General features: G+C 36.8%; 1 protein-coding gene across 1 annotated transcript in view; it reads right to left on the reverse strand.

The window, feature by feature from the left end:
• Positions 1–4831: 4831 nt before the first annotated feature.
• The window catches only part of ATAD1 (ATPase family AAA domain containing 1), a 55170-nt gene continuing 33919 nt past the window's right edge, over positions 4832–26082 (reverse strand). The window contains exons 7-10 of the mRNA XM_027111937.1: positions 19807–19896; positions 16718–16768; positions 8434–8567; positions 4832–6616 (exon numbers count right to left, since the gene is read on the reverse strand). Coding sequence (XP_026967738.1) covers positions 6496–6616; positions 8434–8567; positions 16718–16768; positions 19807–19896 — 396 coding nt within the window. The 3' untranslated portion in view covers positions 4832–6495. The remainder of the gene's footprint in view (positions 6617–8433; positions 8568–16717; positions 16769–19806; positions 19897–26082) is intronic.

A 26082-nucleotide genomic window follows, 5' to 3' on the forward strand; every position in this document is an offset into this window, starting at 1 on the left:
CTGGATTTTTCAGAGAAAATGGCAGAAGAGGGGCTCAAAGTCTTGTGCATTCTCATGGTGACTGGATGCCAGAACCCTGTCAGAACTGAATATAGAGAAGAACCACAAACATCTGAACCTGCACCCAAACCCCTCCCAGCTCAAATACTGCCAAGATCAAAAGGCAACTGCCTGAGAGGGTAGGGGTTGGGCTAAGCCTGGTCTACTCAATCTTGTTAAAGCTACAGCCCAGACTCAGCCTAACTCTTCTCTAAGAGAAATGGCAATGATCAGCCCTTCACGCTAACTGCCTATCAGAGGAATGGGCTTGTACTTTCTGGAAATAAAACAAAAACCCATGTTATACTTCAGTCTCCACTGTTCTGTTTTACACCTACTATCTGTAACAACATAAATTACAAGTTAAAAGGTGATCACCTGGCTGCAGAGTTGGGCATGCCAAGTAGCAATCCATCATCAAGTGGTAAAGCTTACGGGATTGGACCAAACATTCCCTAAAGGCCTGTCCACACAAACTGTAATGTACATTGCTCATATGTCCAGCATGCCCACCGGAGTCATAATACTGCCCTTGGCAGTACTAGCCTCGTGTGACCAGCTGGTCATTTACCACTTTCTTGTCTAGCCAAATTCTCCACAATACTCAATTTTCTTTGGATGAAACCCCACTCTCCTTTTGCAGTTGACCAGTAAATCCAGATACGCTTGGCCCTTGAACAACGGAGGGGTTAGGGGTGCCGACTCTCTTCACAGTCAAAAATCCCCGAATAACTTATAGTCGGCCCTCCGTATCCACAGTTCCCTGTATCCGTGGTTCTGAACCTGCAGATTCAACCAACCACAGACTGTGTAGTACCGTGGTATTTACTACTGAAAAAAGTCTGAGGGTAAGTGGACCAATGCAGTTCAAACCTGTGTCATTCAAGGGTCAAGTGTACTTTTGCTCTCAAACCATTTAAGCCAAAGGAGTTCCTGAAGGGTCATTCTCTCAAAGCTCCAGAACCGCCAGGAGGTGATTTTTGACCTGGCTTTGCACACTTCCAGGATTTTGAATCTTGAATGGGGCAATTTAAACATCTGGAGTTCATTTAATCCAGTAGAGGAATGAAAGCAAGATTCTTAAGCAATTCCTGTTAAAAAAACTTCTGGAGCTTTCAGAGTTCCTAACCTGAGTCCAGTTCTTCAGCTTCCCTCTGATCTTAAGAGCTCCTCATATCCTTCAAATAAATCCTTTATTGCTTAGGTCAGCTAGAGTTGATTGCCTGCGATGGAACCCTAACTGGTACTCTTCACAAGGCTATGACTGTGGCCCGGGAGACAATGCTCATCTCCCTCAGACATGTCTGCAAAGGACTTTATTTACTGGATGATATATTACCATTCCCTGTTTGAGTGTCTTGGTCATTCTTAGAATTTCTGGAAGCTATGTATCTTCAAGACAGTGAGGCATACTCCACTGTGTTCTATTCTCAGCTCCAAATCTTGCATGTCGGTAATTATTTCAATGTTTGGCTCTAGTTTTAAAACTGAGCTGTCATGATTCACAAACCTGTGTCCTTAATGCATTCCACAGCAGCACTAACATTCACGGAAACTGTATCTCAAAGCAAACAAGCTTTTATCTAAAATTGTTCTCAAGCAGATTTATAACAGTAAATATTAGCCAATCACAAAAATATACTCCCAGTTCAGTGTTTTGGTAATGAGACCCTTATGCGGTGTTAGTATTAACAGTGTAAAATTCACACCAGTGTTAACGAAGGAGGTTTTATTTTTACTCACATGCTAAATGGTTTTTTTTAGGTTTGATCTCATTTGCTTTTGGCATCTGTGCTATGCAGGCATACCTTGGAGATATTGTGGGTTTGGTTCCAGACCACTGCAATAAAGCAAATCTCTCAGTAGAGCAAGTCACACCAATTTTTTGGTTTCCCAGTACACATAGAAGTTATGTTTACACTGTAGTCTGTTGAGTATATAACAGCATTATGTCTAAAAAAACAATGTACATACCTTAAAAAATACTTTGTTGCTAAAAATGGTAACCATCATCTGACAATGCAGGGTTGCCACAAACCTTCAATTTGTTTTAAAAAAAAAAAAAAAGCACTATTTGTGAAGCACAATAAAACAATGTGTATACCCTTACATCTTTTCCTCAATACAATTTCATGAACATGATGACCTGGACAGTTTGCGGTACGCGGACCTCTCACTGTTGAGGCCTCTCCCATTGCGGAGCACAGGCTCCAGACGCGCAGGCTCAGCGGCCATGGCTCACGGGCCTAGCCGCTCCGCGGCATGTGGGATCTTCCCGGACCAGGGCACGAACCCGTGTCCCCTGCATCAGCAGGCAGACTCTCAACCACTGCGCCACCAGGGAAGCCCTAGAGCTGTAACTTTTGACAACATGGATGGACTGAGAGATTGTCATATTAAGTGAAGTCAGACAGAGAAAGACAAATATATCACTTCTTTGTAGAATCTAAAAAACAAATGATACAAATGAACTTATTTACGAAACAGAAACACGCACAGACAGAGAAAACAAACTTACAGTTACCAAAGGGGAAAGGGTGGGGGGAGGGATAAATCAGGAGTTTGAGATTAACATATACACACTATATATAAAATAGATAAACAAGAACCTACTGTAATGGAATATTACACAGCCATAAAAAGAAACGAAATTGAGTTATTTTTAGTGAGGTGGATGGACCTAGAGTCTGTCATACAGAGTGAAATAAGTCAGAAAGAGAAAAATAAATACCGTACGCTAACACATATATATGGAATCTAAAAAACAAATTAAAAAAAGGTTATGAAGAACCTAGGGGCAGGACAGGAATAAAGACACAGATGTAGAGAATGGACTTGAGGACACAGGGAGGGGGAAGGGTAAGATGGGACAAAGTGAGAGAGTGCATGGACTTATACACTACCAAATGTAAAATAGATAGCTAATGGGAAGCAGCCGCATAGCACAGGGAGATCAGCTCGGTGTTTTGTGACCACCTAGAGGGGTGGGATAGGGAGGGTGGGAGGGAGACGCAAGAGGGAGGAGATATGGGGATATATGTATATGTATAGCTGATTTACTTTGTTATAAAGCAGAAACTAACACACCACTGTAAAGCAATTACACTCCAATAAATATGTTAAAAAAAAAAGAACCTACTGTATAGCACAGGGAACTATATTCAAAATCTTATAATAACCTATAATGGAAAAGAATCTGAAAAAGATTTTATATATATATAAAATACATAAATATATAAAAAAGATTTATATATATTTATATATACACACACATATCTGAGTCACTTTGCTGTTCACCTGAAACTAACAGAACATTGCAAATCAACTATACTTCAATTAAAAAAAGAGAGAGAGAGAGCGCGAGCTGTAACTTCTGAGACGATTAGGGAACTCTATCTTTGATAACTAAATTTATAACAATTTCAGTAATGAAGGCTCTCTAAATATTCTGTCAGCTCTAAATGGAATGATTCTATGGCTTTATTTGAGGCTTCCAGTTGGTGCTGGGATTTTAGCCATGCAGGATATATGCTTAGCATATCAGAATTCTATTCAATATTCTGACCTTAAGAGAAGCTAAAAAGAGAATTATAAAATATACATCATCGAATTCATTTCCTTTTTCCAGAAGAAGCTGTAACCTCTGTCCACAAATAAAACAATTCTAGTTTAAAAAAGAAAAATTCCTACCGACGGAATTCCTACCATTTTTATTCAGGCACACTCAAAGCTTGAGACATCCTCGACTCCAAACCTTCAAGTTATAGCTACTAAGTAATATTAGATTATTGTGGTCATATAGAATATTTAGATTACTCCAATCCAGCTATTGATAACATGGTGAGTTCTGCATCACCCTGCAGGTGCAGGGTTGAATGAGAAAGGAGATAAATTGGAAAGGGGATACTGAATTGATTCAAATATTGAGTTTCTAAACTCTATTTTAAAAAGGCCAAGGAATAGTTTGAAACACATCAGACTTACCAGATGTCTTCCAACAATGAGGCTTTTAGAGAAACATCACAGGTGATCATTTCATCTCAATCCCTAGAGTAGAGATCTAGGGATCATGGAAACAGTTTAAGCATGGAGAATACTTAAAAATTGAGCCTGGTCAAACAGATGTGTACAACAGTGTGTAAAAGCGATAAAATAATGTGATAGCAAACATCTGAACAGTACTATGGAAGGCACTATGCTACGTGCCTTACATACATCATCTCATTACACACCCTATAAGATGAGTGCCACTGTCACTCCATTTTATAAATGAGGAACTGAGTCTCATTAAGTTACGTGTCTAGTCCACGTATACACAGTTAATTAATAGGGAGCCTGGATTTAAACTCAGGCAGTCTAACTCTAGATCCAGTACTTTTAACTGTTAGCCAAAATGAAATACCTTAGAACCTAGAATCCAATGCATGCCAAAAGCTTACATCAAACATGTCTACAGCAAAGGATATATAACACTAAATGTTCCTTAAAATCATAAAGTTTCCTCAATTACTTTAAGATATTAAGATGCCTAGATGAGTCATGTGTTGTTGGCTTTCGTTTATTTCTCTAACTTCATTTGATTATTCAAACTATGATAAATTTAACTACTACTATTGGATATTCTGAATTTAAAAGAAGATAAAAAGAAAGGACACGAAGAGAGATATGTCACTCCTATTTTTGATCAGTATTACCATCAGATTAAAATTAAATGACTACTGAAGTTCATGCTAAAACAAAATAATGGTTATATACTAGAATGTATGCTATAAAAGTTACACAGCAAGATGAAAACAGTCCAAGGGCAAGTTTTATAAACCAAAACAACCCCAGAAAATTTTACATAACTGAAGAAGACAAAGGAGTAAGCAGAGAAAACTCAATTAAGAGGGACCTCTTTATTACATATTTATAAAATAATAGTATAATATAGTTATTAAAAATGGAGATGAAATATTTTATTTTTGGTATCTTATGTTTTGCATTCAATTTTTCAATCATCTTCACAATTTTTCAAAACTTGAACCTCTACCCCACCCACCATTCAAAGAACAAATGAAGAACAAACTATCCAATGGGTTCTAGTGAGAGACTTAATATCAAAGAAATTAATCCAGTAGCTCATGAATTAAGATTGAGAATTTTCAAAGAAATACAATAAAAACAAAAATTCAGAAGGTACCTCAAGATCATATTGTGCCATTTTCCTCATGCTGTGTGTTTAAGTGCCTATAACAGAATTCTGGTTAATGAAATTTTGGACAAAAAAAGTGTCATATTTTGTGCACACAGCATCAAATGACTACAGAATATGGGGATTCAGCTGTGCATATCTGTACTAAGTAGGGCATAATTTATAATATGCGAAGAAAAAAAATTTAAATTACAAAATGGGTATTTTTAGCACATTTAGTAACAGCTAGTTGTTTTAAACTATCATTTCATTTTTGATAACCAAATTATATGTGACCATAATTAAAGAACATATAATTTTAAAATACTACTAATAAACCATGGTTACAACAGAACTGTTACATTAAATGAAGAAAGGAAAGTCACATACATGTACTGAATGGCACTGAGGTTTTTCAAAGCCATTCTTTTGAAAGGCTTTCAGTCCACCTTCACATGTATCAGTTAAAAAAATGTCTCTACTCAGTGTGCTTGCAGAAGGAGATGAAGTCAGTTCTGATCACCCAAGTGGCTGACAAGCACTCAGTGCTGATCACTGAGCAAGTCTTTTGTCTCACTACCCTGACAACCATAACTGAGCCACATCTAAGTCTCTGATGCGGCAACTCCAACTATTCAACTGCACAGAAACACCTCAGAAACACAAAAAAACACAAACAACAACTGAAACAAGTGACAACTAGAAATGGCTGAATCACTGTACCTTTTAGACACAACCATTAACCTTAGTTTTGTGATATGCTATTTGGTACTTTTTGATTCAGTAGTTGGAGTAAAAAAATGTTTCTGTATTCAAACCTATTTACAGAATGTCAATATAAAATGTGTGAATATATACATTTAATATACACACATGCACGCACGCATGCGCGCGCACACACACACACACACACACACACTCACATATCTAGAAACCAGCACTTAGCCATGTCCCCAATTCTCACTAATGACTCAGTAAATCATTTGTTACTTTAAGACCAGCTTAGATGCTATAAGGCTGTAACATATGGCTAAAGAGGTCAAACACAAGCACCCACACTCAGGCTAATTAAATTGTTCCTCCTCATGATTTTCCACAAGTAGTAATACCATTTATATAACAACTATATCTCAATAACTTAGAATTCAGAGTATAAAACCAGTGTCATGAACATATAACTCCCTCACTGTTTAAAGAACACTCCTCCTTCTGTTCTATTTCCACTAATGGTAGGAGGGCACACCAAACTGGATCACATTGAACTGTACAAATTATCTTTACTCTCAATCTAAACAAACGTGAGTTAAAACATTCTGAAATGCTGCATCCTTTGATTTCTTCATCTTTTCAATTGCCCGATGCAGGTCCTGTTGTTGCACAGGTCGAATTTCATCTTCATCATGGCTAAAATGCAAAAAAAAAACCCACCAAATATTCAAATAATTTTAGAATACATCTCCCTAAAATATTTTACCAAGACTAAAAAATGCAGTCTCTTACCCATCCAAGACCCCAAAGACAACCACAATTTACAGCTTCACGTGAATTCTTCCAAGGAATTAATCTATGCATATAAATGTCTTAAGAGATTTTTAAAAAGCACTTACCAGCAAGAGGTAGGAAGCTAAAATGGCTGGCTATAAACATTATAGCTTGGTAACTAAAATCAAATACTTCACACTAAGAATATAAAGGTGTGAAAGTTGATCTGAATGGATTATAATTTTAATCAAGGATTCAAAAGCTTTCCCATTAAAACTGGAATTAAAAAGTAGCATGTGTTTAGCTTTTAATAAACTATTATTATTGTTTATCTTATCATGCATGTGTTTAGCTTTTAATAAACAAAATAAAATTCATTCCTACTAATAAAAACCAACTACTCTAAGTCCTCCCCACTTCAATAAGGAGAAAAATATGATCCAATATATAATGTCTCCTTTGTAACTTATAGACACTCAGGAAAAATAATTCAGGGAAAAAGTTATGATAACCTAAGTCCATTACCCAGACTTTTTGCATTGAAATATAACATTTTCAGGGTTTTAAGGACAGCAGAAAAACAGAATTTTCATTAAAATAATTTATTTAAGTAAAATTTATTCATAGGGTTTTTTTTTCTCCTCTTAACATATACAAGAATAAAAATCTTCAGAAGATAGATTCTTGGCTACAGAGGTCAAAAGTATTCCCAATTTTAGTGCTAGAGTAGCTGGATTAATCTGGCAACAAATAAATGGAGTGACCCTCTCCACGAAGGGGCCCAAGGGTACACTAAAGATAGGCCCAGAACCACTGCAGGCACAGCTCCAGGTTAACAGGGTAGCTTTCATGCAAACCTTTCTATACCAAGAGAAACCTTTTTTGGCAAAGCTTGCTAGGCAATACAATGTAATTAAACACATAAGTAAGACAGGCAAATCCAGGTCACTTGGAATGAAAGCCTCAGAAGATGAAGAAGGGAGACTAAGAAACAATGGGGCAATTCTGTACAGGTACAGAATTCATTCGACACAAGCCCCCAAAGTACACTGGTTTGCTAAGAGTCACGTTAGAAGGTTGATATTTTGAACAGGGGCTTAGAAATGCAGGGTTATACTGGTTCAGGGCAAGTGGCCTTATGGGAAACACAGGATTTTGTTCATCAGAGCTGCATTATTCCATATTCCAGTTCACTAATACAACTGGTACAAGACTGGTTTCTCAAGCTCAAGATACTTTGAAACTGCTTTCAAGTTTGCTGTAGTGACAAATGACTTCTTTTTTAGTAAATACATTATTAACAAGTTGAAGTCTAGTCCACAGCAACGTCCCCATAAATGTGAAATTTCTGGAAGCAAGGCACTCATTTCCATAATGTAGAAATTTAAAATACAAAAGCAATCCAGGGACACCAGAGCAGCTGTTTTCCTGGTAGAGATGGGTAAGCTTAAGTTTGTCAGCTTTCTGTAACCCTGCTCATGGATTTCCAGTAGAAATTCAGCTTTTACTTCTTGCTCTTCATTTCAGATGCTTCCCAAAACCACCCTCCCTTGCAAATTCATTTCCAGAATTCTCCTTCAGAAAAAAGGCAATAAATAACGTTAGGGGAATTTTAAATTCCAATTTACCTTTTTATTCCATAAGCAGAGTTGGTATTATAAAGCAAAATAAAAGGAACTATCCCAAAAGCTCTAAAAGGGTTTGACAAATATTAAGAGATCAACTCTAAATACACATACCTTTCTTCTGATGTAGAATTAACATATTCCCTGACACAGAGGAGGGCAGCATCTCGACACATCTCCTTTAGGTCACTTCCTGAAAACCCATCAGTTTCCTGGGCAACTTCCAGCAGGTCCACATGCCTATCCACCTTAAACAAATATAAAATATGCTTTAAAAAAATGTAAAATATACTGCAAAAGATATATCCAAACACTCTTAGAATTAAAGAAAGTTAAGCATATTGGAACAGCATGGGAGGAGAATCAATAGATAGTATTTTCAGTCTCTAGAAGTTTTCTTTTTTTAACCATAAAAGCTTAAAATTTGAAATCTAATTTTCAGTAATTGTCATTATGACCAAAACATAAATAAGTCTTACTAGATATATCACAGAGTGATGGGGAAGAATAGGCATTCGAATATTGCTGGATTGACTTTGGTGCCTCTTAGGAAGGTCCCACTTTGACACTTCTTTATAATATAGTCAACATACTTGGCAAATAGCCTGGATCATTAAGTCCTGAGACCTGATTTTTGTAATATTATGATATTACAAAAATCATAGTCTACTAAAATATTCTAACCCTCATTTTAACTGTACTGCTTTGATATTCTACTACCTCAACACTAATTCAGCACCTATGGTTTTGCTCCCCAACCTAAGCTTATACAGTCAAGCCAATTAAGTGATCCTCCTGGGTACATAACAGACTTGGGATAGTTAAAAGCTGATATGTAGCTTAAGAAGAGAAAATGAGAAAGAAAGAAATTAATTATAGTAACTACCATGTATTAAATGATTCTTATATATCATTTGCTGTATTAAGTACTTTTCATGGAGTATTCTCATTTAATCCTGACAGGGAAGTATTCTCATTTTCGTTTACAGAGAATAGTAAAACCTGCAGAGGTTAAATAAGTTGCCCAAGGTCACACCATTGCCAGAGCCAGGGTTTGAACACAATGCAGTAAAGATCCAGCTGTATTTTTTCCCCCATATAGCTAACCGTTTGTCTTAACATTTATTTTCCCCAAGTTGACTGGAAATGCCATCTTCATTTGTTACTAAATTCCCATTTGTCTTTATGGAAGACCCCGGTGTAACTCTACACAAGGACAAGAGACTTGGAGGTAAGACAACATGGGATCTACTGTTAACTCTGCAACTGTGACCTCACATGACAGTGTTCTCAGTCCTAAATGTGGAGATTAAATAAAGAGAAATCACATATTCTTTGATAAAAAGAAAACTGCACCCAGAAGGTAGGTGTGGAACAGGCAAGGAAAATGGTAAACTACATACAGATAAATCTAAGCTTTAATATATAAAAACAGTAATAATAATCATTTAATTTGGGGTAAAGAACTAAGTAGCACTAAAAGAGAATGTGTAACTTCCAAATGACTAGAGGAAGAGGGAAAAAGGAATGAAGAACACAAGAGCAACACTAAAGAACGAAGAACGGGTGGGGAGGTAGGGGAACTGGAGGGGGAAAGGGGAAGGTGTGGGCAGGGGGTGGGTGGGGGGAGTCCAGGGAGGGAAAAAAAAGCATAATACATGGAAAGCACTAAAATAAAAAAGAACAAATGCAAATTTATCAGTAATCACCACGAACACAAACAGAAATCATTACATAATGATAAAAAATAATTCACCAGAAAAATATAACAAATGGACAAACCCGCAACAATACTGGGAGATTTGTAACAACAATACTGGGGATATAAGACGATAAGTTCCTAGGGCTAGTTATAGTTAGAATCTGTGATCTAATGTACAAACATAAAAGCTAACCAACTGATTACAGGCATTCTGTATAATCTGGTATCAGTCCTTTGTTGGTTATAGGGTTGCAAATGTTTTCCCTGTGACGTGTTCTTGCACTTTGTTCACTGTATCTTGTCATACTTCAAGAAGCCTTAAGTATGATTACAGTCAGACTTTTCTATTCTCTTTGTAAACTTTTTTGTGTGCCTCAGAAACTCACTTTCTCTATAGTTTGTAACAGTGAAAGAGAAAAAATAACCTACACTTGTACCTGTATTATGTATCTATCCACACACATTTATGGAACTGATACACACAACGAACTTCAGGATAGTGCTGAGAGTTCTCCACAGCAGGATACCAATGATGGTGTGGGGTGAGGGAGCGGGGGAGGGGTCGACATGAAGCAAAATATATTAAGATCAGGCTTCCCTGGTGGCGCAGTGGTTGAGAGTCCGCCTGCCGATGCAGGGGACACGGGTTCGTGCCCCGGTCCGGGAAGATCCCACATGCCGCAGAGCGGCTGGGCCCGTGAGCCATGGCCGCTGAGCCTGCGTGTCCGGAGCCTGTGCTCCGCAATGGGAGAGGCCACAACAGTGAGAGGCCCGCGTACCACAAAAAATATATATATATTAAGATCACCTTTTAAATCCAGGTGCTAGATTTAAAGTTATTTGTGTGTATGTCTAAAATAAAAGACCTTCCAAATTATTCTCCGAGATGTTAAAAATTAGTCCTCCTCCCTCAAAAAATCAACGCCTCTACCCTATCCTTTGCCTTCTCCTTTGTTGGGCCACACTATGTTCTAATCACTCACAAATCTTGTGCATGACAGGGTGATAAAGTCACAAAGATGAACAAAACAAGTATAAGAAAAGAATAAATAGAAAATTCCAGTCATTGGGGGAGAAAGATTAGTAAACAGAGATAGCATTCCATAATGGTTAAGAGAAAGGCTCCATCACTACTTTGCTATGTAAACCTGGGTAACTCATCATATAACTTCTCTGGATTTCAGTATCCAGAGACGTGTAAAAGAGTACTAATATGTACTGCTTAGATGAATTGAGGATTAAATAAAACAATGTGTATCTTACCACAATGCTTGGTATACAGCAAGCACTCTAAAAGCAGCCCTTTTTATTTTAAGATAATGGCTCTAGATAAACCGTGAAGTAAGGAGAATTATTTTTATTAGGCAAGTATGAAGGCAATTCCCAAGTTAAAAAAAGGTTTTGAGTACTGGGAGCAAAATAGGAATAAATTAATGAACGTCCAAAATAGCTTGAAAGAATAGCACTTATTTGTGTGCGATTATTCACTATATCTGCCATTGACTGTACACTGCATGATAATCAAAGCATTTTACATATATTATTTAATTTAAATTCTCTAACCGACTCTATGAGATTGTTGGCATTATCTCCGATTTCCAAGTGAGAAAATGAGGCACAGAGATGCTAACAATATTTGCTCAAGGTCACACAGTAGGAAATGGTCAAGCCAGAATGGGATCCTCAGGTCTGTCTCCTAAACCCATGCTTGTTAACTATTCCCGCTGTTACAGACAATATATAAATTCAGGTTAGTCTGTATAGGAAACAAAAACTATCCTTACTGCAGTGTCAGACATGATACTTGTATTAGATATAAATGTTATTAGTTCTAATTCTTTCATACTTAAAACGTTAAGCCCAAACCAGTACACTATCTTTTTTAAATGAGTGGGTTTTGTTAAGGATCTATCAATAAAGAATTGTGAAAGACTGAAAAACAGTATCATTTCAAAAGCTTCATTCTTTTTTTTTTTTTTGCGGTATGCGGGCCTCTCACTGCTGTGGCCTCTCCCGTTGCGGAGCACAGGCTCCGGACGCGCAGGCTCAGTGGCCATGGCTCACGGGCCTAGCCGCTCTGCGGCATGTGGGATCTTCCCGGACCGGGGCACGAACTCGTGTCCCCTGCATCGGCAGGCGGACTCTCAACCACTGCGCCACCAGGGAAGCCCAAAAGCTTCATTCTTTTCTTCAGAGAAGAAAAAACTCAAAATATAAAGGTCTAGCCATCTGTTTGCATCAAAAACTCTAATTCTGCTCAGGAATGTATACGCATGATAATGCTCATCTTATTAATGTGTGTTACTGATTTGAGGCATCTTTTAACAAAATTACATTAATTTCTTTCATATTCCATTGAAGTAACAATATGCCTCCAGCATATAAATACCAGCTAGTAGGAAATGAGACATTCCCATGTCAGCAATTATCCAGAGAGCACTCATATTCTGCATCATAAAACTGATTAGACACTAATTCTTTGTACTTTTATAAATAAGAAACAGAATGCTAAAAATTGTCTGTACTAATGACAAATGTAATTCTAAAAGAATTTCCAAAGATAATACTGTTAAAAAAAGCAGAACACTAAAATCAAAGTTTAAATTAGGCATAATGAGTAGTGTCTTAAATTTAAATGCTAAAATTTAATGGCCTGTGTAAAGTATGGCTATCATACGAGACAAAGAGCTTACATCTCATAATTTACATTCATCATCTATATATCAATGACCTATATCACCTATATTTACACTGGACCACATATATGGGGTTCAAAAATGTTAACTTCCAGCCACACTTCATTAAAAATTTTTTTAAATAACTGTATTAGTTAACCTGAAGTCTCCACAAAATTGTTCACAACTACCTTGTAATGCCTGTTAAACTTCTAGCCACATCATAGCCATTCTAATTCAGAAGATCTTGTGAACTCATTTAATCCCCTTTGTTTTCTTCTCTGTTCATCAATGCCTATCCTTATCAAAGGTTGACCAATGGAGCCTGTTTTATCTAAACAGTACTACAACTACACAATGTCTTCTTGAAAGCAGTAAACAAATATTCAGTTAAAAGGCAAAATGTAATTTGTTGATTTCTCATTCATGGAGGACAAGAGTTCCTTACCCAGAATATATGAAAGGTTTTAGGAATTTCCCTGAAACTATACAAAACATTTCAAGTATATACGCAGTTTTTAAACGAAAGATGACATAGCTTTATCTCTTTATTAAAGGGCTCTATGATCCCCAAAATGGTTAGTAACCAATGATCTAATCTCTGTAATTTGTTAGACACTTTAAACTTTAGCAAATAGCATATATGTTATTTTGATATATTGTAAAGAAATAAATGAACAGAACACCACTGAAAGATACAAGACTTGAACAACCAGAAAGACATAAATGCTTCTGGAGAAAGAGTCAACATCAAAAATATCTTAATTCTCTTAAATTATGATCCACCAAAAACACTATTGTTTGTTTTTTTTCTTGAATAAGACAAATTAATTTAAAATTCATACAGAAAAAATAGCATACCAAGAAACTGTGGGCTGGGGGACACCAAGAGGTGTCCAGCCCTACCTGATATTAAATCTTACAAGACCTTAATAATTAAGAGTGTGGTGGGGACTTCCTTGGTGGCGCAGTGGTTAAGAATCCACCTGCCAATGCAGGGGTCACGGGTTTGTGCCCTGGTCCAGGAAGATCCCACATGCCGCAGAGCAACTAAGCCCATGAGCCACAACTACTGAGCCTGCGCTCTAGAGCCCACAAGCCATGACTACTGAGTCCACGTGCCACAACTACTGAAGCCTGAGCACCTAGAGCCCGTGCTCCACAACAAGAGAAGCCACTGCAAAGAGAAGCCTGCACACCACAACGAAGAGTAGCCCCCGCTCGCCGCAACGAAGACCCAACGCAGCCAAAAAAAGAAAAAAAAAAAAAGAGTGTGGTGCTGGTGAATAAACACAGAAAAGACCAATGACCTGAATTCAAAGTCCAGAAACATAGCCAGTACACACGAGAATTTAGTATATGATAAAGGTGCCTTCTCTAATGAGGAAAGGATGGACTATTCCAAAAAATGGTGTTGGACAACTGGGTATCCATTTGGAAAAACAAAAGCAAAATTCAATTCATAGCACACATCATACATCTGGATAAATACCAATTATAGCAAAGATTTAAACGTAAACCATAAAACCATAATGGACATCCAGATATTATGTATCTCCTAATGAAAGAATATAATTCTACCCAAGAAGTAGTCCTCTCTCCAACTGAACCTAATCTCATCCAGTCTCTTGATCCAACTACCAATTTTAGAGGAATTACTGCTCCTTGTATAATCAGCAAAATTCAGACTATGGAAAAATTTGGACAAACCTAACGTGGTTTTTTCAACAAATAAATTGAAAGGTGAAGAGGGAAAGGACGAGAGACATGAAGGGAGACTCTATCGTCTATAGATTAAAAGAGATTTAAAATCTGAAATAATTGAAAATTACAAACTTTATATGGATCCTGAGTCAAACAAAAACATGGTTTTAAAAAAAAAAGACGTTTAGGAGACAACTAGGAATTTGAAGAGACTAGAAATTCAATGATAGTAACAAATTTATGTCATTTTTTGCTTAAGTATAACAATGGTAATGAGGTTAGGTTAAATAAAGAAAAGAATCCTTCCTTTTAGAGCTATAACTAAAATATTTACAGATGAGAAATGATGGGAAAACATGGGAGGTAAGGAAGTAGATAGGGTATGGATGAAGCAGAATTAGCCATGGGATGATGGTGATTCAAGGAAGCATGAAAACCACTGAAATATAAATATGCCTCACTACGGGAAGCTATTTGGTTTCTTAATTTGGATAGCAAGTTCAAATAGTGAGTTTACATATGAAATTTATGATAGTGAGGAATACCATGTTATTAAAATATACTTGGTTACAGAGTTTTGGAAAAACAAGTAGCAAGAGCTGGAGAATATGGAAACTTCCTTTACAAACATGGTAGTGGAAAAGGACTTTTAATTTAGATCAAAACTTAGAAGCCATAAAGGGGGGAAAAGTCCAGTAAAATCAAGACAACCTAGGAAAAAATATTTTCAAATCATATAAACAAAGGGCAAATCTCCCTAATACATTAGAGTTCCTACAAATCTACAAGAAAAAAAAACATTCTAATAGAAAAATAGGCAGAGAATATGAACAGGTATTTCACACACACACACACACACACACACACATTCTAGAGGCTCTTAAACATATACTGCTCCTTTCATCCCTCAATGTAAATTAAAACTATAACGAGATACCATTTTCTACCTATCATGTTGGCACAAAGTTTCATAACATTCTGTTGGCAAGGCTATAGGGCAACAGGCACTCTAACATTGCTGATATAAGAGTAAACTGGGGAACTTCCCTGGTGGTGCAGTGGTTAAGAATCCACCTGCCAATGTAGGGTTCAATCCCTGGTCCAGGAAGATCCCACATGCCTGTGCGGCTCAACTGTTGACCCTGCGCTCTAGAGCCTGCGAGCCACTACTGAGCCTGCGTGCCACAACTACTGAAGCCCGCGCACCTAGAGCCCGTGCTCCGCAACAAGAGAAGCCACTGCAAAGAGAAACCCATGCACCGCAACGAAGAGTAGCCCCCACTTGCCGCAACTAGAGAAAGCCTGTGCGCAGCAACGAAGACTCATGCAGCCAAAAATAAAAATAAAATAAATTTTTTTAAAAAAAGAGTAAATTGGCATGAAGAATTTGGCAACTACTACCAAAATTATAAATATCATACCCTTTGATCTAGCAATTTTTCTTCTGGAAAATTCACCCTACTAATATTCCTGGCACAAGTGTGAAATGACGTATGTACAAGGTTATTCAATGCAGCGTTTTTATAGTAGTGAAAGACTGGAATCAACCCAAATGTCCTTCAATGTGGGTGATTAAATAAATTATGATTAAATATAAATTATGATATATCCATATAATGGAATCCTATGCAGTGCAAAAGAAAAGAAAAAAGAGAGACAGAGAACAGAACGAGCAAACCATATGCTAATATGGAATCTCAAAAATAAGAGAAAAGAGCAACAGAGAACACTGGATATGGTTTATTAATATGGCTTATGTAGAAAAGGGGAGAGGAGTAACGTTACATTCTAATTTGCTTGTATAGGAATAACACTACCTGAAAAGATACAGAAGAAATATAAGGGAGATATGAGACTTTTCCCTGTATACCATTTAATATATATATTTTAATTTCTGAAACGTGACTATACCACCTATTTTTAAAATACAAACGATTGAAGATTTTGATTATTGCACCTTCTTAATTCTAAATTCCAACTTCAAAAAATATTGCAATTAAATAAAACCCAAAACCTCCCCATACTTCTCTGCAAAAACAAATGTATCTTATATAACAGGAAACCAGTCTGAAAAATATCAGAGGATTTTAATCTGTAGATATGAAAACACATGGCTTTTTAAAAAGCAAATTACCTTTAATTAGTTCAAATATGCCATAATAATTGAGTTGTATGAGCAGCCAAGAGTTTACAGTAATTTACAAGTTGAAAGCTACATTATTCCCAGGTTCCTTTTTCATTTCTGTCTAAAATGATTTTATGAACATAAATATTTTTATATTTATAGGATGGGGAAAAAATGTAATTTTCTACTTACATTTTCATTTTTCAAGATGAGTTTCAGGATTGCTTCTCTTTGTTTTAGAGCCTAAAAGCAGGATAATTTCCAGTTAGCATTTTTTAAAAAAAGGATCAACTAATTTTCCTAATATTTCTTCCTCTCCTTGTAAACTAACTGACAATACCTATAAGAAATGACAGAAACTCTGACAGGTCATGGAAACTTTTGACTAAAGCAAGGTCTAGATTCTAGACTCTAGATTAATCATTTGTGGTTGTCTTACTGAACTGTATCTTCTTATTCTGAATCCCCAGTGCCTAGTACCATATCTGGAAAATAACATGCCCTTAAATGTTTCTTGAGTGAGTAAATGAATTCCTATGACTACCAATGTCTTTCCTCTACAGCTCTGCAAATCTCCTTTTCGTAATTTAGGAAACTTCTGAAAACTCACTGCTGCCATAAAATTTTTTATCAGTAACTGGAAGAGATGGCAATAATAACTGCTTGGTTCTTCCATTTAGCATGTAACTTCCATGTCCACTAATTTATATTAGTGAATTTTATTTAGTGTTAATAGCATATTAGTTTATATGCTTGTATACTCCCCCTGCAGCGATGCTTCATATTACTAGAGAATAGAAGCTTTTATAGAATACCTTACATATACAGTAAATATGAATGCTTTTAAAGATTATTATGGCTGAACTCATCCCTATTCCCACAACCACTGAAGAAAACAGAGCCGGTTACAATGAGTACCAAATTAAATGACCTGAAAAACAAAACCAAACTGCTGTTTCTGTAATTCAAATGTGTTAAGTATGAAGGTTAATTTGGTATGTTAGGCAATCACCAGCAGGTACTTTTTGTTAATAAGCATTTAACTTGGAAAGAAGTTTTAAGGTAAGGTTAAAGGTAAGGTAAGGTTAAAATACTTTGTTTTTGTTTTTTTGTTTTTTTTTTCGGTATGCGGGCCTCTCACTGTTGTGGCCTGTCCCGCTGCGGAGCACAGGCTCCGGACGCGCAGGCTCAGCGGCCATGGCTCACGGGCCCAGCCACTCCACAGCATGTGGGATCTTCCCGGACCGGGGCATGAACCTGTATCCCCTGCATCGGCAGGCGGACTCTCAACCACTGCGCCACCAGGGAAGCCCCATACACTCTGTTATCATAGTTAAACAGTAAGAAAAAAAAATATCCTATAAACTGCGTCTGTGTGTTCACTAAAAACAGAATGAAGAGGGGGATTATAAAAATCCCAGTTTCTACATTACAGGTATGCAAATTTATGACAAATTTGAAAAAATCTTTTACAACCTATTTGGAACTCATACAAAAATATATTAAACTTGCAACTTTAGTAAAGGCTACTTTCCATGCTGTTGTACCCTATGTTCTATTCTACTGTACATCAAAACCCTTTGTTTGCTCTTAGACTATAAGCAGAGATTCTATCAATATAATCTTTACCTTCAGAACCACTGAGGTAAACTGATTATCTCTAAAAATATTCTGATGTCTTGGTAACAAAATAAGATCAAATATCTTGTGTGAAGCATACAAAGTTTATCTAATCCTTCAGCAGTCAGCCTTTCCAGCCTCATCCCCACCTACTTTCCTTGATGCCCCCTAAGTGAACTATCCCCAGAAGTCACCATTAAATATGTGCTTCCACACCTCCTTGCCTTTCTTTATTCTGGTAGAAAAGCATTTCTCTGCTTCACTTGACTGTCAAATTGCTACCATCTTTCATCCTTCAAGGTCCAGCTCGATTCTGTAGGTTTCACTAACTCCTCGGACAGAATTATGTTTTCATCATCATCTCAGGTCCTCACAGTTCTTTAAGCATACTTTTGTAAAGTACACTTTTTTTTTTTTTTTTTGGCCACGTGCCACGCAGGATATCTTAGTTCCCCAACCAGGGATCGAACCCACGCCCTCTGCAATGGAAGCATGGAGTCTTAACCACTGGACCGCCAGGGAAGTCCCCATTTTACATTATTTATTTTTGTGTCCGGCTCCCCTGCAATACAGAGTTCTTTTAGGACGGGGCCACGTTCTATTCACCAGAGCCTGGCAGGTGTCTGACACATATTAATGCTCAATAAATATTAGTCATACTAAGTACATTTTCTAGTCTCCTATATCACATTAAAAAATCTCTGCACCGAACCATCAGGTAGATTTTCTAACAGACTGCCTAAGTAAATGTATACCCTCAGAGGAATCAGAGGCTGCAGCTGCAGCAAAGAGCCAGCCAGAGTAACTGTGCAGAGGCCACAGCCACCAATTTCAGGAAACCATGTTTACAGCTACAAACTGTTAAGCTGAAGAATATAAAATGGGGCAAATATTTTTAGGCCAGAGATTTTAATTTTGAAAGAAGTGACAGTGTAAGTTCTTCTACATAGCAATATACGTGACATGCTGATTGTATGGTGCATACAGTCTATTACTAACCCTGTTTGTTTTTTTCTCCTTTAATCTAAAAGCAGACAAAATTCAGGGTTTAGGGATTTTGTGCAAAAGAGTATCAAGTTTTAATCCTCTACTTGAGGGTACTTTTAAGTAGCAAAAAAGAATGCTAGAAGAAGATACTTACTACCAGTTCAACACCACCGTCACATTTGCATTCTTATGTTAAAGTGTAATATCATAGCTACTAGTTAATCATTAATCCTGCCACAGGAAAGCACTGCCAATAATTAATCAAATAAATACCAGGTGTTCTTCCTGTCAGGCCTTCAGAATGGTTCTTTAACCCTAAAACCCTAATTTCATCCTATCCTAAACCAAAACTATAATTTACATTTTCTTATGTATCTTCCATAGGTAACTTTGCTGCATTCTAAAGAAAATCACTGAAGTGTCTAGACAAACTTGAGGTAATGAGATACTTTGAAGAGAAGCAAGTAACATTGATCTTAGGAAAGAAAAATTTAAAAAGCAAGAAAAGGAGTGGAAAGGACAAAAGTAATTAGGGGGATTCTTGCCCTATTCCTTCCCTGCCTGTCATAAATAATAAGTCTTATTTTTTAATCATTCCCTTTGTGAAATCACAGATAAAGACATGTAAAAAAGCAAATATTTAACTGTTCATAATATCAATCAAATCCACCTACAGGCTGGTTGATATGAAATCTCGTAGGCATTCTTCTCATTATAGCTGAGTCAAGATCCTGAGGACGATTAGTAGCTCCCATCACTATGACCTAAATATATAAAGAAAACAAAGGTATTAAATATACCAGTAATACTCCTTTCAGGTTGTTATTACTAGGGTTTAGAAGATATAGAAAATTAAGTGGGGTTTAAACTAAATCTTCTATAGGAAATCTGATTGTAATCCAGTATTACTCAAATATTTATAGATATAAATCAGAGTTAATCCTAAATACATCAAATGATAGCAAAGCTGGTAAGCCTGATGCGTTTTGTCAGACTTCTAGTAACTAAAATAATACATTATTCAGTTACTGAGGAATCATAAAAATTTTTTTAAAACTATTGTATTTTGCAAAATATGGCTACTCAGTGGCTACATGTTGAATAACTTAAAGCTATTTATGTTACAGCTTGGGAGTATATATGAGGGGACTACTTCAAGTCCTTTAATAATATTAAGGAGAGAATCATTTCCCCTACCAGAATCTGAGGATTCTGGTAACAGTAATAGATATCATCTATTTTTCCCTCTGGATTTCACATCATCATTTCATGGCACTATCAGCACTGCAGGTGACATCTTTTCAGTGCTAATAAAACCTCAAGCAATCCAATTTTAAACAAGGGCAACAGAATAAAAGCAAACATCAAAATGCTGGGTAGAATATTAAAAAAAAAAAAAAGAAAAAAAATTGCTGGCGGCCCTGCCAGCCTCTGGGTCTATGCCACTTATTTATAAAGAACGTAGAGACGAAAAATCAACACGAATAAAGACAAAGATATACAAAACTATTTAATTTCTGAACGGCTTCAATATTACCATTATTGTTGATATTTCTGTATAATATATAAGCACACATCTGTTATCCAAAATGAAATTTATTGGTATTCTAAGGAAAACTTTTATTTCAGCCTAAGAGGTCTTAGATTTCTGAAATAATCTGAAATCTAACTCCAGAACAACATGTTGAAAAATACACTAACTCTTATATTCTACTTTTTTTTTTTTTTTTAGGCTATGCTGTGCAGCATGTGGGATCTTAGTTCCCAGACCAGGGACCGAACCCGTGCCCCCTGCATTGGGAGTGCAGCATCTTAACCACTGGACTGCCAGGGAAGTTCCTTATATTCTGCTTCTACTCTTTATATTTAACATTACTCAACTGCCAAATTACTTTCAATTAACTGTGAGAGGTTGCCACCTAGAGGGAAAAAATATACATACAAATTTGAGAAATAGTTCCATAATATAATGCAATTTTGTATTTGGGTCAAGTGATCCTAAAGTCAAAATATTAATGCTCTTACCTGTTTTTCTTTACTGACTTTCTACAACTCTATAGAATTAATAAGGAAAATTTCTACCTAATGTAAAACAAAGTCTTTAAAAGTGATCAAATGAATCAATTGTATAAGATAAAGGATGAATATAGTATATTTTGAGATAGAGTATTCATTAGATAATAAAAGAGTTCAAAGTGATATGGAAGCTTGTTGAAGACTGATCATATTATGTTGTAGAGAATCACAAAAAGCACTGTGGTTGAGTCAGCACCTGAAAAAAACTGAAAAAGGGGCTGTACTTTGAGAAACATTCTAGGTAAACAGCCTGAAACAAAACAAAAACCCATTATGAAACATGAAACACTAAAACTTAGGATCAAGGGATCCAGATAAATCTAGCACAACATGGCCTAATGAATTTATTTGGGGTGGTAACAGATATTCACGATGAAAAAGCAAAGCAAGAGTGACTGACATCACTTAAAGAAGTAAATTTTAAGGAGTGATTTTAAGGGGCAAAAAAGATAACCTTTACACATATATTAACTCATTTAGTGCAAATAAGCTAAAATTAAAAATGGGAAGCAACAGTAATTTTTTAGTATTTATGCAGCAAAATTAATGTACCTTTTAGGTATTAGGTAAGACTTCTAAAAATCTTTAAAACAAAATATTAAGATAAATTTTTTACCATTTCACACTTAAAACAATCAGATCTAAATATATGCCTCAAAAGCTGAACTATGTCAATGAATACCCTAAAAATAATGTTAGCTTTTACGTCTCAAGTCTCTCAAGATGAAGAATATATCATTGACTAACTTGGATTTCCAGCAGTAGTGACAGGTTTAATTGGGCCATTCAACTATTTTTGTTTCCTCTGTTGCAAGGAAACAAAGAAAGTAGGCTGGGGTACTGGGCTCCATCCATAGTCACAGAATAGACAATTTTAGAGGAAAGCTAACTGGTTCCTATTAAAGAAGATGTCTAAAACTATTATTCAAATTAGTAACAGCCATTTTAACCCCCTCAACACACAAAAAAGTTAAAAGCAACATCTTTATTTTCTTCCTCAAAAGTATGTCATAATAGAACAGTAAATACTATTAGTATAATAAAGAATAATGGTTCTAAAAATTTAATTTGCTGTATCAGAACCACACTGTGGGGCTCTGGAAGAAGTGGCTCAGGAGTATAATCCAAATTATTTTATAATATTATTATCATTATTTCCTTGGTTTTAAAACAATACTCTGATAAGATATAATAGTAAATATCAATATTTCTCTCTTACATGGGCTAACTATTCAATTCTCTGCATACTTTAAATACTATTGCTTAGGAGGATAATTCGTTTTTGGAAACCTGCAAACTAAACTCATTGAATAGATTTCTCAGAAACAATGATTAATATAAATTGTTTCTAGTAATTCACCAGAATTTATCTATGTTGTGCTTTCTTCTCTAATCATCGAACAAACACTAAAGGCAATTTTCCCTCAAAATGAAATTATACTTTCATAACGGTGATGTAGGAATGGGACTTAATTTTCTTCTTGAGAATCAGGTGTCTCAGCACTTTTGATTTATGGTAATGTGGCGGACAAAGGAGATCCTTAAACCCTCTGGCTACAAAACATGTAAAAATAATATAATATTTTTAAAAACTCAAATTAATCAATAAATCTGCAAAAAAGTAAAGGAATTAAGCTGAATCCAGCAACAAAGCCTATACGTGATGGAGATAAGCAAGGGTAGAAGTTGACCACATACCATATGGACACGTACAGATTTTAAAAAGTGGCGTGCGTGATGAGAGACCAACCTACATAAAGTTGGGACTCATGAAGTACTATGGCCTGAGAAAAGTGGTGAAATATTAGAAAACCTATTTGGCAGAGTCAAGCCTTGGTTCTTGGAAAGATATATAAACACACACACTAAATCTCTGAGATTTCATGGTTCATGGCCAGCTAACATGGATCTTGAACCTGAATTTACCTGTCTTTGGAAAAGAACACAGCAGAGACAAGTACAAAATCCTCTTAGAACAGCAAACCGTCAATGTAGACTCCAAAAATTCACACACAAAGTTCTACCAAATATGATTTTTCCCATGAAATCACAAAACACACAAGGAAATAATCATCTTAAACTCAAATGATAGAACAAGATGTACAAATACTTATATGCTAGAATTACTGAAGATGGACTATAAAATTAGTGTTAATACATTGAAAGGAATAAACAAGAAATAAAAAAAAAAATCACATAGCAAATACTTATGTAGCAAATATATACCAGATACTGTTACAGGCACTTTACTCAGATTAAATCCTTAAAATCCTACAACAATTCTGAGGTGGATACAATTCTTCCCTTTTTATAGATATTACCCCCTCTATTCAGACACACGGTGATTATATAATTTTGCCAAAGTTACAAAGCTAACTGATGCCAGGGCTCTGCTTTACTAATCCAACTGGCAAGAGACCATTAAAACTGATCTGGCAGACCTGAAGAAGAATTTCTAGAGCTGAAGAATATAATAACTGAACTAATAAGCTCAATGAAAATGCTACATAGCTGAAGGGATCCAAATGAAGCCAGAATTATCTAATTGGAAGAGGTAAAGAAATTACCCAGAATATAGCACAAAGAGATAGAAAATATGAGAGACGTTAAAAAACATGGAATATAAATAAGGTATGTCCAAATGGTTTTTGATAAAATCACAAGGAAAATGGAAAAGAAAAAATATTTGAAGAAATAATGGTTGAATTTTTTTTTTTTTGGCTGCGCTTGGGTCTTCATTGAGGTGCGCAGGCTTCTCATTGCATTGGCTTCTCTTGTTGCAGAGCATGGACTCTAGGTGCGCAGGCTCAGTAGTTGTGGCGCATGGACCTAGTTGCTCTGTGACACGTGGGATCTTTCTGGACCAGGGCTCAAACCTGTGTACCCTGCATTGGCAGGCAGATACTTAACCACTGCGTCACCAGGGAAGTCCCTCTAACTATGTTTTCTTAAAAGGGGCAAAAACAGATTACAAAATAGAAAATACCTACTGAAGTTAAAACAATGAAAGAACATTATTAACCTTCCCAAAACTTTTCCATGAGAAAAGTTTTTATATACATGAGATATAAAATAGGTGATTCATGGAAGGGGGGGGGGAACCCAAACAGAAAAATGGCTCTAGAAGTTCCATTTCCAGCAATATGGCAGAAAACCAAACATGCCAGAAAATTTTTTTAAATTTTCTTTTAAAATACATTATTGATCTGGCAAGAAAGTATGGAATATTCAGAGGTGAAGAACTAGGTGAAAATGGGAACTCAAAGATGTAAATTGAACAATATAGCTGGCTTTCTCTCTGGGGGAATACCAAGGGACCTTAATTTTGGTTTTCACAGCCTTTCAGCGGGAAGAGACAAAGCCTAGGACAGAAGACTGTCATGTATAAAATTGGAAAGGTGCATGTGACAGGAAGTGGTTAAGTATATAAGTATCAGCAACTCATGAAAATGAAAGTATAAAATTAAGTTAAATTTAAAAAATATATATATGTAAATAAGTTTGACTACTCAAAGTACGGAGAGGCCTGTACCAACTGGAAGCATCCTTTTGCTACATTAGTCAGAAATTAGCAAGCAAGGGAAATGTATTTAACCGCCTTACTTCCCTGATGTGTGACAACGTACTGTCAAGTTGTGTGGCACTGACAAAACTAAAATACACAGTTGATTCTCTTTCTAGCTTCTTTTAATCATTCCTTAGAACCTTACAGAAAAGGAAATTACAGCTTAGAACATTTGAGAGCTTTCAAGGAAAAACATGCAGCCCCACTTTAACTAAGAAAGGATGGACCTGGGTTGGAAACAAGATGTCAGAGTAAAAGAACTTGCACTCGCCTTCTCTCATGAAAACACCAAAATCACAACTAACTGCTGAACAACTATCAACAAAAAAGACTTGAACCAACCAAAGAAGATATTCTACATCCAAAGACAAAGAAGAAGTCACAAAGAGAGCATAGGAGGGGTGCAATCGTATAATATATAATCAAATCCCATACCTGCTGGGTGGGTGACCCACAAACTAGAAAGTAATTATGTTGCAGAAGTTCTCCCACAGGAGTGAGAGTTCTGAGTCCCACGTCAGGTTGCCCAGACTGGGGGTCTGGCATCAGCAGGAGGAGCCCCCAGAGCATTTGGCTTTGAAGGCCAGTGGGGTTTGATTACAGGAACTCCACGCATGGAGGGCACACTCAAGGTCCTGTGTGTACCAGGACCCAGGGAAAAAGCAGTGACTTCACAGGAGCCTGGAGAAGACCTACGTGCTGGTCTTGGAGGGTCTCCTGGGGAGGCAGGGTGGCGGCTGTGGCTCGCTGTGGGGACAAGGACACTGGTGGCAGAGGTACTAGGGAGTATTCATTGGCATGAGCTCTCCGGAAGTCTGCCATTTTGACATCAAGATGAGGCCCCACTGTAGGATCCAGTGCTGGAACGCCTCAGGCCAAACAACCAACAGGGCTGGAGCACAGCCCCACCCATCAGCAGACAGGCTGCCTAAAGTCTTCCTGAGACCACAGCCGCCTCTAAATGCACCCGTGACACGGCCCTGCCCACCAGAGGGACACGACCCAGCTCCAATCTCCAGTGGGCAGGCACAAGTCCCTCCCACCAGGAAGCCTGCACAAGTCTCTAGACCAGCCTCATCCACCAGGGGACAGACACCAGAAGCAAGAGGAACTACAACACTGCAGCCTGTGGAATGGAGACCACAAACACAGAAAGTTAAGACAAAATGAGATGGCAGAGAAATATGTTCCAGATGAAGGAACAAGATAAAACCCCAGAAGAACAACTAAGTGAAGTGGAGATAGGCAATCTACCGAAAAAGAATTCAGAGTAATGATAGTAAAGATGATCCATGATCTCGGGAAAAGA

This window comes from Aethalodelphis obliquidens, unplaced genomic scaffold (genome assembly GCF_003676395.1).
Source record: "Aethalodelphis obliquidens isolate GAN/ISIS:26980383/991018 unplaced genomic scaffold, ASM367639v1 scaffold11, whole genome shotgun sequence".
In the NCBI taxonomy this organism is placed as follows: Eukaryota; Metazoa; Chordata; class Mammalia; order Artiodactyla; family Delphinidae; genus Aethalodelphis; species Aethalodelphis obliquidens.